Consider the following 16,378-nt stretch of genomic DNA (forward strand, 5'->3'; position numbering starts at 1 on the left):
CTACATGCCAAGCCTCTGCAATCTGGCAGGCCTCTGTAAGAACAGGATTAGGGTTGGGCGATGCCGGGTTTTCAACATCACGATGTTATCACCCACCAAACATCACGATCTGGCGATACACTGCGATGTTGACACAGCAAGCTGCATTGACCCCTGCCCTCGAGGCGCCAGGTTGAAACTGCTGCTGTCCGAGGGAGCTAAGGCAGTTTCACTTCAGCGCCTCGTGGGGCCGGGGACGGTGCAAGTTGTAACCGGCGCTGGGGGCGGAGGGATTCCCTCCATCCCCAGCACTTGGCATGGAGGGAACTTGCACTGCTCAGCCGGGGGGCACGAAGGCTCCCGATCCCGACCCCCCAGCTGAGCATTAAACTGCTCTCACCCCACCTCTGGCTTGCACAAGCCAGAGGCTTCTTTCAGTTGCTCCACTGAGAAGCACGTAGCTGTCTGTGCTTCCACAGAGCAGTTTAAAGTAGCCGAGGAAGGAACAAGCTGTAACAGCTGCCAGTATACTGCCAGGTGAAGCCTCTGTCATGGTCTGCCCCTCATACCTGTCCTGGGCGATACAGTCATACCTCATGTTACGTTTGCTTCAGGTTAAGCATTTTCAGGTTGCATCCCATGGCAACCCAGAAGTAACGGAACGGGTTACTTCCGGGTTTCTCCGCATGCGCAGACGCGCAAAATCACGTCATGTGCATGCGCAGAAGCGGCAAGTCGTCACCTGCGCAGACGCGGGTTGCGTTCTGTTCAGGTTGCAGGTGGGCCTCCAGAACGGATCCTGTTCACAACCAGAGGCACCACTGTATATCAATACATTTCCCAGGCCTAGGCAGGATGCTCGACGGGTCTTTGGCCTGATGCTGCAGCCACACACAAAATTTCCTTTTGTGTCGCCACGTGACGTAGCAGGGCTGACTGCACCTGGGCTGTTCCCAGGTCTGGGCATGACCACATAACAGGATTGGGGAGAATTTTGTATGGCCCACTTTCGCAGTGCTTACCTGCGCCATTCCCACCTCTCTTCCTGATTCTAGGCTATCTGACAGCAATAAGGAGAATTCCTTCCGCAGCTACGGATCCCCCAAGAGCTCCGTCAGGACAGAGGAGCAGCGGCCAAGCACAGGATCTGAGGCGGTAACCAGGAGCGGCGGCAGCAGCAGGAGAGCAGATGGGCCGCGCCACGCTTTTGACTATGTGGAGCTGTCCCCCTTGCAGCAGGGGCCCACGGGCCACGGATCTCCGCAATGGACAAGAGGGAGTGTGAGAGCCACGGAGGGCGTGGCCAAGCGCGAGGAGCTGGAGAGGGACCTGGCTCTGCGCTCCGAGGAAAGGCGGAAGTGGTTTGAGTCTCCGGCCACTGGGGTCCTGCAGACAGATGGCCTGGCAGGGGACGTCTGCCCTAAAGCAGGAGGCCACGAGGCTCCGGGGGGGCCCCTCTCCGAAGCCCAGAGGACTCGGCTGAGCGAAGAGATAGAGAAGAAGTGGCAGGAGCTGGAGCGCTTGCCCCTGAAGGAATCTAAGCGGGTGCCCCTGATGGCACTGCTGAACCAGGGCAGAGGAGCCCACGAGGGGGCAAGCGAGGCGCTGGAGAAAGAGGTACGGTTAGTCATGGTGTGGCCTTAAGCGTTTTGGGGAAGAAAGTGCTGTTTCCTTTTTTGCACAAGCTTGTTTCATATTTTGTGTCAGTGTTAAAAACTAATTGCCCAATGGCACCTTAACCCTTGGTATGTCTAGGTGCCTTTTTTGCAATGAGATTTTATTTATTTATTTATTTATTTATTTATTTATTTATATCGCTTTTATTTGATTTTACAAATATAAATTTATAACAATACCAAATACATATCCGTATAAAGAGATTTCTCTGAATCTCAAGACTCCCCCCCCCCATCCCCTCCATGGGTCCTATTGTTAACATTTTCAACTGCGTATTATTTCATAATTTATATTTTGTATCTATCCATATTATCCATAGTGTTTGTCACATTACAAGTGAGATTAAAATCCTGCTAATGTTTTCATCTGCTTACAGTGATCTCGTAAAATGAGATTTTTTTTAATTACTGCTATTATTATTCTTCATTTCATTTCTATATTGCTTTATATTTTAAAGGGGGGTGGAATCTCAAAGCGGTTTTACAACACATTAAAACATCAAATAAAACAATCCAGAATAAAACAAATTCAAGCTTCCAGGAAAATCTTTCAGATCCTTCTCTAAATGACATGTGGCTTTTCCCCATGTTTATTTTCCTACTTATTTTATATAGCTGCTCCATAGCAGAAGTACTGTAGGAAGCCAGGGTAGTGTAGTGTTTAAGCGTGTCAAGACTAAGACCTGGGAGATCAGGGTTCAATTCCCCACTCAGTTATGAAGCTCACTAGGTGACCTTGGGCAACTCACAGCCTCTTAACAGGGGTGTCCAGACTTTTTCCAAAGAGGGCCAGATTTGATGAAGTGAACATATGTGAGGGCCGGCCGAAGTTGTTGAGCTTTTTTTAGGATTTTACCTCAGGAGTTAAACAACTGCCCCAGGGGCCGGATTAAACCGACCAGCGGGCCGGATTAGGCCCCCGAAACTAACTTTGGACATGCCTGTTGTAGGGATTAACTGAGGAACGGGTTGAACAATGTATTCCTTGGAGAAAAAGGTGGGATTTAAATGCAGTAAATTAGCTCTTTGGTTTGCCTGCTTAGGAGAGCTGGAGAGGCCAGCCAGATGTCAGTTGCCAACCCAGAATCCAGAGATCTCCACACCGTCGCAGTTGGACCCTCGCCAGTCGCAAAAAGCGCTTGGCTCATTTCTGACCCTGCTCTGGGTGCCTCGGCCTCTCTCTGTTCTGAGTGTATATTGCCTTGTTGCAAAGAGCAGTGGTGGCTGGTGCCCCTTGAGATTGGTAGGGTGGCAGGCAGGGAGACGGGCAGTAGGGGGAGCCAAAGCCCATGACAGGCAGAACGCACTGATTCCAGCTTTATCCTCCCTCCTCCTCCCTGCTAGGTCCTGCAAGGACCACCATGGAGACTAAGGAGGAGGGGAAAGCTGCCAGGCAGTGCCCACCCCTTAAACTGGCAAGATGGCAGGCAGGTGGGGACTGGATAAGGGCAGACAGAGGTTAGTGCGGCATGTTGATTTGAAGAAATCCTTCAGTATGGTTAGACCTCATTTTTCCCCCTACACAGGTCCAGGTTCTGAGGTCACAGCTAGAGTCCTTGCGTGCTCACAGTGAAGCAAAATCTCACCGAGATGGGCATGCACCCCGAGGCTACATCTCTCAGGTAACAACATAGCTTAATGTGCTGATCTGAATCTGCCAGCTTTTCATTTTCTCTCCTCCCCACCAAGCCCATGCCATAAGGGCAGGGAAGCAAGGACTGGGTGTGTGTGGAGTCAACCTCATTTGCTTGCACTTAATATAGCTTATTGCTGCCATAGCAACCACAATCAGACCCATCTGTAATCAATGCTAATTATTTGTAACTGTTGTATGCAAAGACCTCCCTGCCTAATGCATGGCCAGGGCAGTCTGCTTTAGGAAAGATCAGAAGGGAGCCTGATCCTGGCCTGCCCTTATGCGTCACCTTCGTTGGTCTATTTATGCACCAAAAATAAGCAAAGCGTAGGTCTGGAGGAAAGAGCGGCAAGTTTAGCTAACACTGAAAGTGTTTATTGCACTCTTGGCCCCTGAAGCAAGTTGCCATATGATTGCAGCCATCTGCTGAATCACAGTCTAGAAACAAGTGTAAAATACGTATATTTGCACACTACATTTTAAAAATTGTTGGTACATAAATTAAAGCCGCGGGAAGAAATTGAGAACTGGTTTGCAGTCTTCATGTAATGAACTGTAAGCCTTATAAAGGCTCAGTTTTGCCCCGCTTTTGTGTTTTTTATACGTTTCTTTCCATTTGCGATGTGGTTTTTATAAACAAACGGTCATACGACTCCATCTAGTGTACAGTGTCTGTGATGGGGGATCTCTACCATTCTTTTGCGATCATTTGCTCTTCGGGTGCCCCCATGTGGCAACCCAAGATATAAGCATGAGAGGGAAAGGCACTTCTGAATATTTCCATTTCACCGTGTGTGTGTGTGTGTGTGTGTGTGTGTGTGTGTGTGTTTTCAAGACATGCAACCAGCTCTGGCCGGAGCGGAGAACCTTATTGCCCTCCAGATGCCACTAAACTACAACTCCCATCATCCCTGATCCTTGGCCATGATGACTTGGGCTGAAGGGACTTGGAGCCCGATATCATCTGCAGGGCTACAAGTTCCCCATCCCTGAACAAAGGGGAGAGCTGTAGGATGACATCATGATGACTACAGCTGCTGCTGCTGCTACTTATAGGAAAAAGTTGGGTATACATGGCCACTGAGCCAGCTGTCTTTTAAGCACCTGAAATCTCTCTTGAATCGGGGTCCATGGCTTGGTTTGCCAAGCTTAGCCTTTGTTCACCCTAGATTTCCCCCCACTTAAGTCTCGCAGTCAGGCTGCCTGCAGCATTTCATTCTCTTTTCTTCTCCTCTCCTCTCGCCCCCGCCACCCCCAACTCCCGGTCTCTCTGGCAGGAGGCATGTGAGCGCAGTTTAGCAGAGATGGAGACTTCCCATCAACAGGTTATGACGGAACTGCAGCGGCATCACCAGCAGGAGATGGAGCGGTTGCGGCAAGAGAAGGAGCGGCTTCTGTCTGAGGAGGCAGCTGCTACAGCGGCAGGTAGGAGCTACTGTGTGTTCTTGGGTTGCTGGATGTGCCCCTTTGCCTAGCTAAGATATGGTCATTAGAGCGGTCCCTTCGGTCTCCTAACAATTCCTGGCAGCTTTAACAGACTACAGCTCCCAGGATTCTTTGGGAGAAACTGTGACTGTTTCAAGTGGCATGATATTGCTTTAAATGTGTAGTGCAGACGGGCCCTAGGATTGGGGAAATCCAGCTCTAAATGGATATGAAGCCCATTGGATGACTTTGGGCTAGCCAACCACCCTCAACCTAACCTATTGCACAGCATGATCGTGAGGGTAGAATGCAGGCTGGGGGGTGACTGTCTTTTCCATCTTTTAAAGCTCCTTAGAAAGGTGGGACATAATTTGATATCATCAGGACACATGCCATGTCTATATACATAGGTGTATGTGCGTTTATGCATATTGTCTAGACATCTTCAAGCATCTTCTCTGATACATGGAATAGAATAATGGGTGTTTTGTGTGCATTTGAGGCTTACTTCTACTGAGACAGACCATTGGTCTATCTAACCCACTGTTGTCTACCTTGACTGGCAGAATCTCTCCAGGTTCCTGCACAAAGGATCTTCCTTGTTTCCTGCTGCCTTCTCAGTTGCTGCTGTTGTTTAAACTGGCGAGATGGCAGAGATTGAATTTAACGCTTGTGCTGTGTCCCCACTGAGCTCTGTCCCTTCCCCAAGAAGGCTTGGCTTCTCCCATTTAGCTAGGAAGCATTAAAATGCATTACAGTTTCTACTTCAGCACATCTCGCGTGTCTTCCCCGGCTTCTGTTTCTTTTGCCCATTTTTCAAATTTTCTTTCCCTCTAGCAATTGAAGCACTGAAGAAGGCACACAGGGAAGAGCTGAATAAAGAACTGGGCAGGACCCGCAGCTTCCAGAAGGGTGGTTTAGACACCGACACACTCCGGCGGCAGCATCAGTAAGTAACTTAAATGGCTCTTCGGCCTCCATTCTGAACTTGGAATTGTGTCCCTGAGTTTAGAGAGGAGGGAAGGGTTGTCTGTTCCCAAGTGCAGCTTGGGACATCGTTGGGTCTGATAAAAAGGAGGGATGGGGGTGGATTGTGGGATCCTGATAACTAATCACAGAATCATAGAATTGTAGAGTTGAAAGGGAGGGTCATCTAATCCAATGCCGGGATCTTTTGTCCAACATGCAGCTCTTCCACATAAGTGTGGGTGGAAATCCAGCCTGAGATCACTTTACATTGCAGAATTTACATAGAAATAAGTCTCCAGAAATAATTGTTACCTCCCTGGTAGTAAACACTGTCCAGAAGTTTCAGACCCTTAACAATTTAGCATTTTGGTTATGTAAATGAAAAACATCTGGAGAAGAAAATAATAATGAAGACTTTTGATGTTTACTATTGGGGTGCTTTTTTGCTCTGATCAATATTCATGTACTGGGTTGTAGTTTTTTGGTTGGCTTTTGCTTGTTTGTTTGTTTTTTAAAGTCCCATGTGGTTTCTCCAAGAAAAACCAATCCAGGAAAAACAGATTAGAGCCCTTCATCTGACACACCACAAATGGTTTTATTTTGGGGCATTTTCCCACCTTGAGGCACATTTGAATTTGGCTTGGGATAGAAAATTCCCACCTAAAACTGTTTGTCGGTGTCTTTTCTTTAAACTACCATATCCCCACCAAGCAAAAAGTGATTCAGGGAAGTTGATAAGAGCCCTTCTCCTGAAGCGACACACATGGCTTGGTTTGGGACACTCTCTTATCCCAAGATACACTGGAAATCAGATTAGGTTAGGAAAGTGCCCTGAATACTGTCTCTGTCCAGCTTTTAGTGTTTCTGAGCATGCAGCTATCTTAAGCCAAAGTGCTGTTGTATAATAGATGCTATCAGTTTTCACTGGATTACAATGATCTTGTAATCAATGGTCATTTGTGCAGAGTCGTGACCAATCCCACCTGTCATCTAGCACCTTTGTTCTCTGGTCAAGGGGCAGCTTGTGCAGCCCACAAGGGGAACCCTGGGATACCAGTGACGGCAGAAGAGACCATCAGAGACGGGGAAGTCAGCCGTGTTTGTGGAAGAGCCCTGGGATGGGATGACAGCTCTTGGCAACAGCATTATTTTTTTTACCTCTGCTGCAGGTCTGACGTCGAGTCCCTGAAGAGGGAGCTGCAGGTGCTTTCAGAGCAGTATTCCCAGAAGTGCCTGGAGATTGGGGGCCTTGTGCAGAAGGCAGAAGAGCAGGAGCTTATGCTGCAGCACTGCCAACAGGAGGGAAAGGAGTTGCTGCGGCAAAACCAGGCGAGTGGCTTTCTGCGTAGACAGGAGTGGAGGACCTTTGGACCGCCAGATGTTGCTGAACTACAACTTCCATCAGACCTAGCAGTTGCTGGGGAATGAGGGGAATTATTGCTCAGCAACATTGGAAAGGCCAAAGGTTTCCCACACCTGATCCAAGGGTGGGAATTGGGAAGAAGAAAGTTGGTGTGGAAGAGAGTATCTTCTTCATCTTCATCATTATTTACCTTCACCGCGAGAAGCGAAGTTACAGGGAACCAGGCAGAGGGCCTTCTCAGTAGTTGCACCCGCCTTGTGGAACGCCCTCCCACCAGATGTCAAGGAAATAAACAACTATCTGACTTTTAGAAGACATCTGAAGGCAGTCCTGTTTAGGGAATTTTATTAATGTCTGATGTTTTATTGTATTTTAAATATTTTGTTGGAAGCTGCCCAGAGTGGTTGGGAAAACCCAGCCAGATGGGTGGGGTATAAATGATAAATTATAATAACGATGGTGATTTTCATTAATTTCATTACTGTATTTTCATTAATTGCATTTATTAATTGCTTTATATGAAAGGGTATCAAAGCAACTGCACAATATAAAATATAAAGAGATAAAATCAATTAATTAAAAGCCAAAAGAAAAAAGCCCTAAAATGGGCATCCAGCAACATGAGGAAGACTGTCACCACACAAAAATATGAGTGCTGCAGTAGAAGCTAACTTCATTCCCAAAGGCCTGGGATGATGATGATAATTTTTTTTTGCTTCCAATAAAATATAAAGACACAATAAAACATCAAACATTAAATAATTTCCCTATACAAAAATAACTAACCAACCCCTTAGTCTGGCACCTAAAAACTGACAATGATAGTACTAGGCAAGGTTCCCTGGGGAGAGTGTTCCACAAATATTGGTGGGAAGACCACCAAAAAGGCACAATTTTTTGTGGCCATTCTCTGCCCTTCCCTTAGATGAGACACACGGAAAAGGGCCTCTGATGACTATCCACAGGATCTGGGCTCATTCATGTGGGGAGGGGCAGTCCTTGAGGTTTTAGGGTCCTAAGGCTTTATAGGTCAAAACCAGCACTTTGGGTGGAGACCAGAAATGAACTGGTAGCCATGATAGTCAGGCTTACAGCGATGACCTAAAATTCCTATTGAGCTGCTGGTGGTGGTTCATGCTACTGACTGGTGTTGGCAACAGCTGTGATTATGATGATGGCCAATTCATAGGATTCTTGTGCAGGGGGCATATTTTAAAGCTGGAGGCATTTAGGATTTGACCATTTCCATTGAGGATCCCTGGAAAGACAGGCTTTGTAAGATGCCAAGTATCTGCCTGTTTAAGAGCAACAGATAAATGAAGCCTGACTCTTCTGCTCCTTGTCCCCAGGAGTTACAGAGGCGCCTATCGGAGGAAATTGGGCAACTACGAGCCTTCATTGCAGCCCAAGGCTCACGTGATGGTGCTTCACACAACAACGAGAGGAACTCTTGTGAGCTGGAGGTAAGGACTCTTGTTTCTTTTTATAACCTGGTTCAATGCCCATTGTGTGCCAAGTGTCTCAGATATGAAATGCTGCTTATATCTGAGAGCTTGCTGCTTTCAAAGTGTCAGGAGAAGAGTAATCAGTTTGGAAAGGAGTAGATATCAAAGGCTGGAAAGGGGAAACGTTTGTGCAGTTGCCTGTGAGAACTGTGCTTGGAATGGTTGTAAAGCAGATAAAACACAGAGGACAGCAACTAAGGAGAGTGATTTTGATATGGAGGACAGTGGATATTGTCTGACTTTGTGTGAGTGACCCTTGGCTTTGGGCTTCCTGAGTAATCTTAGGGCAGCCCAGTCCGTAAAAAGATGGCGGTTGTGAGCACTGTAAAGACGGTGAAGCTTTTCTTACTCAAGCAATGCCATGATGAAGTAGCAAAGAGTTATATGTTTTATTTATAAAAACATTTATATACCACATCATTAAAAAAATCAAAGCAGTTTGCAATAGGAAAGCTGCCATAGGCTGTGAAGTAGTTATTTGAAGAAGCTTGTGATGAGGCCCAATTGTTGTTGCTCAAGATGGATGACTTGCTGAATGTAGCTGCACTCTTAGACGACCACTTGGCCCATTCATGAAAATGTGTGTGTGTGTTCTGATCTTCTGCTTCGTACCAGAAGCCATTTTGCAAATATGCTATATGGGACACTTGAGCAACCTAGCTATTGTTGCTTATTCTCCCAAGGGGATTAGGAAGCCTATTTTACCTGTGCCCTCAGCAAGTTTTCAACCCCATTTCCTTACCTCTCCCCTTCTGCTCTTCTCTTGCAGGTGCTGCTGCGAGTGAAAGAGAACGAACTTCTGTACCTGAAGCAAGAAATCCGGTGTCTTAGGGATGAACTCCAAATGATGCAAAAGGTAGATTCCTAGGAGCAAGTCAGGTTCGCTCGTCAGCAGGGAAAAGGCAGAGCCCTTCCTTTGCTCAAGTCCCGCAGGCAGGGCCAGGGTTAGTTGTATTCTGTACGCTGACTTCTGTGTGGTGTCGTTTGGTACCCTGATGCTGATGTCACTGTGCGATTCCCACCTGCAACATCAATCTGCTCTGTAGAGCATCTGCTTTCATGCAGAAAGTTCCAGGTTCAATTCTTGGCATCTCCAAGGAGGGCTGGAAGAGTCCCATTTGAAATTTTGGAGATGCACTGCCACTCAGTACAGACACTACTAAGCTAGATGGACCCTACCACTCAGTGGATTTGTAACTGGCTGACTGACCGAACCCAAAGGGTGCTCATCAATGGTTCCTCTTCATCCTGGAGAAGAGTGACTAGTGGGGTGCCACAGGGTTCTGTCTTGGGCCCGGTCTTATTCAACATCTTTATCAACGACTTGGATGATGGACCCAAGGGCACCCTGATCAAATATGCAGATGACACCAAACTGGGAGGGGTGGCTAACACCCCAGAGGACAGGATCACACTTCAAAACGACCTCGACAGATTAGAGAACTGGGCAAAAACAAACAAGATGAATTTTAACAGGGACAAATGTAAAGTATTGCACTTGGGCAAAAAAAATGAGAGGCACAAATACAAGATGGGGGACACCTGGCTTGAGAGCAGTACATGTGAAAAGGATCTAGGAGTCTTGGTTGACCACAAACTTGACATGAGCCAACAGTGTGACGCGGCAGCTAAAAAAGCCAATGCAATTCTGGGCTGCATCAATAGGAGTATAGCATCTAGATGAAGGGAAGTAATAGTGCCACTGTATTCTGCTCTGATCAGACCTCACCTGGAGTACTGTGTCCAGTTCTGGGCACCACAATTCAAGAAGGACACTGACAAACTGGAACGTGTCCAGAGGAGGGCAACCAAAATGGTCAAAGGCCTGGAAACGATGCCTTATGAGGAACGGTTAAGGGAGCTGGGCATGTTTAGCCTGGAGAAGAGGAGGTTAAGGGGTGATATGATAGCCATGTTCAAATATATAAAAGGATGTCATATAGAGGAGGGAGAAAGGTTGTTTTCTGCTGCTCCAGAGAAGCGGACACGGAGCAATGGATCCAAACTACAAGAAAGAAGATTCCACCTAAACATTAGGAAGAACTTCCTGACAGTAAGAGCTGTTCGACAGTGGAATTTGCTGCCAAGGAGTGTGGTGGAGTCTGCTCCTTTGGAAATCTTTAAGCAGAGGCTTGACAACCATATGTCAGGAGTGCTCTGATGGTGTTTCCTGCTTGGCAGGGGGTTGGACTCGATGGCCCTTGGGGTCTCTTCCAACTCTATGATTCTATGACCCATGGTCTGGCTTGGTATAAGGCAGCTTCTTAAGTTAGGTCAGAGTAAGTCTCCCCTGCACTCATTTCCTTGCTTCCATCCTTTCTGGACCATCGAGGGCCAGTGGAAGCTGAAGGCATAGACTTTGGAAAAATGGGAAAGAACGGCAGATCTTCAGAAGAATAGCCCTGCTGGACCAGACAACGGCCCACCTTCTCACAGTGGTTAACCAGATGGTAGGCAGGGCCAGAGGCAAAAAGTAGGTAGAGCAACGGAGGAGATTTTCAACTCTGAACAGTAGGCTGTGTTCCTGCCATGTACATGTCAGAGGTTTATACAGGGAGAAACACACGCTTACATCCTGGCAAGCAAAAAGCATTATCACATTTCAAGGACATGTTCCAGCCAGGCCAAAAGCATTTGAATGCAGAGCTGGGTAAAGAGCACTTGAGTGGAAGGTGTTTCCTGGGGAAAGTATTGAGGGCCACATTTGGCCCTCAGGTCTGAGGTCCCCTGCCCCTGTTCCAAATCTTCTACTTCTGTTTATCAGCTACTGAGACTGTTGCAGAGGACAGCACAGACAGATGTTGTTGAACTCCATCTCCCATTATCCCTGTTGGTTAGCCTTGCTAGCTGGGGGCTGGAGTCTGAACAACATCTGGTGAGCCACAGGTTCCATATCCCTGGTGTGTAGACTGCAGGAGATCCTGGAGAATAGGATTTGAACTGAGTCTCAACTCTGGGTTGGATATCAGTGTGTGGATTCCTTTTGCCCTGCAGGATAAGAGGTTTGCCTCGGGGAAATACCAGGATGTCTACATGGAGCTGAACCACGTCAAACAGCGGTCAGAGCGAGAGATTGAGCAGCTGAAGGAACACCTGCGCCTGGCCATGGCAGCCCTGCAAGAGAAGGAGATGCTGCACAACAGTATCGGCAAGTAGACGAGAGCAGCTATCAGGCCTGGCAAGAGAACGTCGGGTATAGCTATGAATGAGCAAGGGTGCAGAGGCAGGGACAGGATTTGAGAGGCCACCTTTGCTTCCAGCCCGGGGGATGGCACTTATATTGGACATGGCATTTCTGCCTTCTGCTTGCCAATGATCAAAACTAGTCTTAACATAAAACAATGTGAAGCTATTCCTTCAAGAATAGTGTTTTAGGGGCTGCTATTTTCTTGCCTCCATTCTCATGCATGGGTGTGGGTGTAGCATGTGGCAGCACACATGCTAGTGGTGAGTAGGGTGGTTCATACCCCAAAATGGATGGGGCCATTCCTTTTTTCTCTCCCCCTTTTCCATGTTGCCCAACAGGCTCCAGGGGAAGGGACAAATTTCACTTGCCACAGGTCTGAATTGCCAACTTTCCCTGTGTTTTTGAAGCTAGGCCTAGAGCAGCAGGCTGCCCTCCCTGCATAAGCTCAGAATGGGCCTGTAGAATTCTTCTGGTGACCCAAGAATCTAAAAATACCAACATTAAGATGTGAACACTTCCTTTGTTCTCGGCAGGAAGAGTAGCACAATGTTTTCCCCTCTCTAGTTTTCCTTTGGACTCCAACTGCTATCAGCCCCAGCCAACATGCATGGATGATGGGAGCTGTATTCCACAGTGCTATCTCTGCTCTACAGGATCTACTGTATTGGCTTGAATATAAGCCGCATTTCCCCCCCAAATTCCGATTGTGAAAAGTTTAAGTGCGGCTTGTATTCACGACCTTACGGTATCGCTGCTGAAACAGCTGCCCACAGGGTCGTGGGGGCCCAAGCCCCACCCCCACCAGGCGCTGGCTTGGGGAGGTAGTGCCAGGTGGGCGCACAGCGCGCTCAGAAGTGAGTGCCAGCCGCCCCCACCCCCACCCCATTCATGGCGGTAGAGCCAGAAGGCGGGCCGCACCCGCAAATAAGCCTTGAATTTTAAAGGTGTGGCTTATTTGCATGTGCGTCTTGTATTCAGGCCAATATGGTAAATATCCTGAAACAGTTATATAGGCCTGAATTCAAGCCTGTGCTTCCTTAAAATGGTCCCGGGACTAAAAAAAGTTTATAAACAAGAACTGTTAAACCTGTGGTATGATGACTGCCATCTCCTAAGCCTTGCACATTTTGGTACGTTTCAGGTGTAAGTCAATATCCCTAACTTTGTCTGTTTGCTCCATAGGTTAGTCAGCTTTGTGTACCTTGCTTTGGAGGACAAAGCTGTATCCTAGCAACCAGCATCCCTCTCCAGGAAATGGACCAAGCCTCCATCAGATTATCCATCACGTGCACCTACATAACTCGGCGTGTTTGGGGCTGGATCCTACTACTTGCACCTTCTTTGGGATTTTATACATGAAAATATATTTTATATGGGGGTGGGGTGTTATATTTTAAAATCCTGTATTACGTTTTTAACCAGCAGTTGACAAGAGAAGTGAGCCAGAGATTCTCCCCAGCCTTCTTTTAGTCACAACAGAATCCTTGTTCCAGGTCCTTGAATATATATGAAACCACACATGACCTCTTGCTTCCAATTCTCTTCCAAGCAAAGAGACACAATTTACACATGTTCCAAGTTTATGGCAAGTCTCCTTGGACGGACAGTGTTGATCCACAGTGATCCATGTTTTGAGATGCACTGTGCCAGGAGGAGGAGGAGGATGTTCTTCAAATGAAACTGGTTTTGTTCCGAGAATATGGGTTGGTTTGTTTTTTGTTTGGGACCAGCCGTTTGTTTTCACGTACTAAAAGCAAAGGCAGTTGTTTCCCCCCTTATGCCGATGAAACGTCTATGCATCCTACTGCAAAGTCAGCACCGGCCACATTCCAGAAGCTAGTCTTCCACCTGTGTGTTCCTGTGGGGAGGGATGTCACTGCTAATGTCGCCAGAGCCAAATGATGAAGGTGGCTGAATTTTCTTTCTTTCTGCACAATTATAAACTAACTTAATAAAAATCCTCAAATACCAAAGATGGTGTTGCTTTTTGGCATGGGCAAAAGAAGTTAACATGAATTCTTTACAGTTAACTTAAGCCTTGGTAAATATTCAACTTCTGCATTCGCAGAAGAGCGATGTCTACTTCTCTGGTATCGTCATAATTGGCACTTATCTGTAGCTTGTTTGACTGTTAAGTACATATTGTAAAGCAAGAAACCATAGTTCTTGCAGATCCATCTGTGCATTTATAAACCTCACAAGCACCAGTCTTGAGATTTCCCCCACCCAAGGCTATCATCATAGACCCAGAAAGGACCACAGCAGTCCTTACGGTGCTCATTTAATTTTATTTCTTACATTAGTTTCCTGGTTTTCTTCCATTGTGGAACCCAAGGTGACGTAAATGTGGTTCTGAGTTCACAAAAATTATTCATCAATCTGGATGTTGAGCACAGTGAGTTGGTTTGTGAGAAACAGCTGGCTTGACATTAAAGTTACATATAATGCATCCATTGGCCCAAAGTTAATCCTTGGAAGCAGCATGGCTATGAGAGTGGTCACAAAAAGCACCAGTACTTCAGAATTTACCCAGATCATCTTAGCTTCAATAATATGGTAACCTCATGCCTCACCCATGGCCTTCGTTGCATTGTGACAAAAGTCCTGAAGGGGGGGGGGGACCTCTGGCCTGTCAGAGGCTGCAGTTTGGCCCACATCAGTTTTTCTGAAACCATGCTCACCTGTCAATCACCCCAGTGGGCTGGTGACATTAACAGTAGATCCTTGCAGAAAGCGGGATTGAACCCCCACTGCTCAGCTGATGGGTGACAGGGTTCAATTCTGCTTGGTCGTCATTTCCCACTTGCCATCATTGACAGGTGAATGGGGCCATCTACCTGCCAGTCACCTGCCAGATGATTGACAGGTGGAGCATCTGCAGGGGGTGAAATAAAGATAGACAAAACTGGGGATGGGTATCTTCAGTACCTGGTAATGAGGTAACTCGCAAAGGAAATGCCATTCTTGTCTAGCGTGGCAGAAAGCTAGTGCCCTGCATTTATATGTTTTTTAAAATAAGTCATACACCATTGCTTATCTCCACCTCTTGCCTTAGTAATAAGATTTGTGATGGGGCTAGGCATTAAAATCCTGAGTTTTAAAATAGAATTATCTTAAATATGAATCACTATTAGTAATTGTCACAGGTTTGTATGTAAACCTACTGCTTAAAATTCCCTTTTCAATCGAAGTTTCTTTTTAAGAATGCAAATTTGTTCTTCAAAATGGCTGTCAGTGCAGTCTTAGGCATGCCTACTCGGAAGTAAGAAACTGAGCTCAACAGCCTTTCTAACGCATGTAGTAGAACAACAGCCCATTAAAAAGCCGTTTCCGATCTTATTTCTGTCACCGAGGTGCGCTCCAAAAAACGTCTGATGCATCGGTAGAGATACGAGAGGAAGCCACTAGTTCTGTGGCAAACCACAAAAAGGGAAGTATAATACCTACCGCGAGAAATCAAAAAGAAAACCACTGTAGTGGCTTCGATCAGCGGTTACAACAAAGGCAGCGAAATCTTGCTTACGGTTGAGGAGAACGAAATCTGCAAAAAAAAATTGTTATATTGTGTGTGCGCGTAATGTGGAGAGCAGGAAGGGGCACTCCTTGCACAGTGCAAGAAGGCGAGTTCTTGACAGGCGCCGTGCATTGGCCAGCCAGCGGCTGCTTACGGCAATCCTATCCCGTCGCATTTTTGAGAGCTCTACATTTGCTGCTGCCCATCAGAGGGCACCCAGCAGCGTGCAGACTACATTTCCCACAAGCCACGGCTCGGGCATCCTACGGTGGCCCAGAGCGACGCGAGCTTTCGCCTCGGCTGTACCCTCTTTAAGAATTAATCAGCTGACTGATGAGAGGCTCTTCAAAGCAACTATGACTACTGTCAACAGAGGGCTGTCAATGGGCTATTGTGCACGGGGCTGCTTCTTCCATGGTCCTTTTTCAGGATCATTCTCAACTCTTCACTAAACACTCGCCCAGCCCTCATAAAGCCACTTCCATGAGAACAATTTTCTCAGCCCACAATTTTTTTTAAAAGCGCGATGTCACCTTTTGTCGTTGTCATTATTTCACTAAAAACACTCCATCTTTGCCTTTTTCGAAAAACACCTATTGCAGTTTTGCCTTTTTACTCTATCTGCTGCATCGATAACTTTGTTCCTACAGAAAAATCCACGCCCCCCCCCTAAAATATTGGTTAGCGGGGCATGTAGAATTTACATTAATGCAATCCTCTCCCCTGTTAACAACGTTTCTGATACGTTATCAGAAAGTCAAGAGGAAAGACATCTTAAAAAGAGAGTTTCAAAACAGCACGTTATCTACTCGCCTCTCCATCCTCGCACCCAAGTGTTAACTCTCTTAACTTAGATGCAAAAACTTATATATACAGTTTATATACATGCACTCATCAGGATAGTGGTAAAGGGTGGAGGCTACTTGAAGGAAGACGATCCCGGAACTCTGTATCTTGGCAAAAAAGCCCCACACCCTTATCCAGACCGGGAATCCAAACAATGGAAAGGGGCTAGGTGTGTGTGGACGGGTCTCCCCGACCGTCCCCTGCTATCATTTCACTTTGGAACTCCCCTAAGCAACTTAACCGTGTTTAGTGGTGGGTTAACACTACCACGCAAGTCT

General features: G+C 46.8%; 1 protein-coding gene across 2 annotated transcripts in view; it reads left to right on the forward strand.

Moving 5' to 3' along the window:
• The window catches only part of TRIOBP (TRIO and F-actin binding protein), a 62,285-nt gene extending 48,572 nt beyond the window's left edge, over nt 1-13,713 (forward strand). For both annotated transcript variants that reach the window (XM_083462282.1, XM_083462283.1), the window contains exons 13-21: nt 1,035-1,596; nt 3,182-3,277; nt 4,569-4,716; nt 5,554-5,665; nt 6,855-7,014; nt 8,398-8,511; nt 9,323-9,409; nt 11,548-11,701; nt 12,923-13,713. In XM_083462282.1, the coding sequence (XP_083318408.1) occupies nt 1,035-1,596; nt 3,182-3,277; nt 4,569-4,716; nt 5,554-5,665; nt 6,855-7,014; nt 8,398-8,511; nt 9,323-9,409; nt 11,548-11,701; nt 12,923-12,927 (1,438 nt within the window). In that variant the 3' untranslated portion in view covers nt 12,928-13,713. The remainder of the gene's footprint in view (nt 1-1,034; nt 1,597-3,181; nt 3,278-4,568; nt 4,717-5,553; nt 5,666-6,854; nt 7,015-8,397; nt 8,512-9,322; nt 9,410-11,547; nt 11,702-12,922) is intronic.
• The last annotated feature ends 2,665 nt before the right edge of the window (nt 13,714-16,378 follow it).

Source organism: Podarcis liolepis, assembly GCF_965112155.1.
Source record: "Podarcis liolepis genome assembly, chromosome: 10".
Taxonomy (NCBI): domain Eukaryota; kingdom Metazoa; phylum Chordata; class Lepidosauria; order Squamata; family Lacertidae; genus Podarcis; species Podarcis liolepis.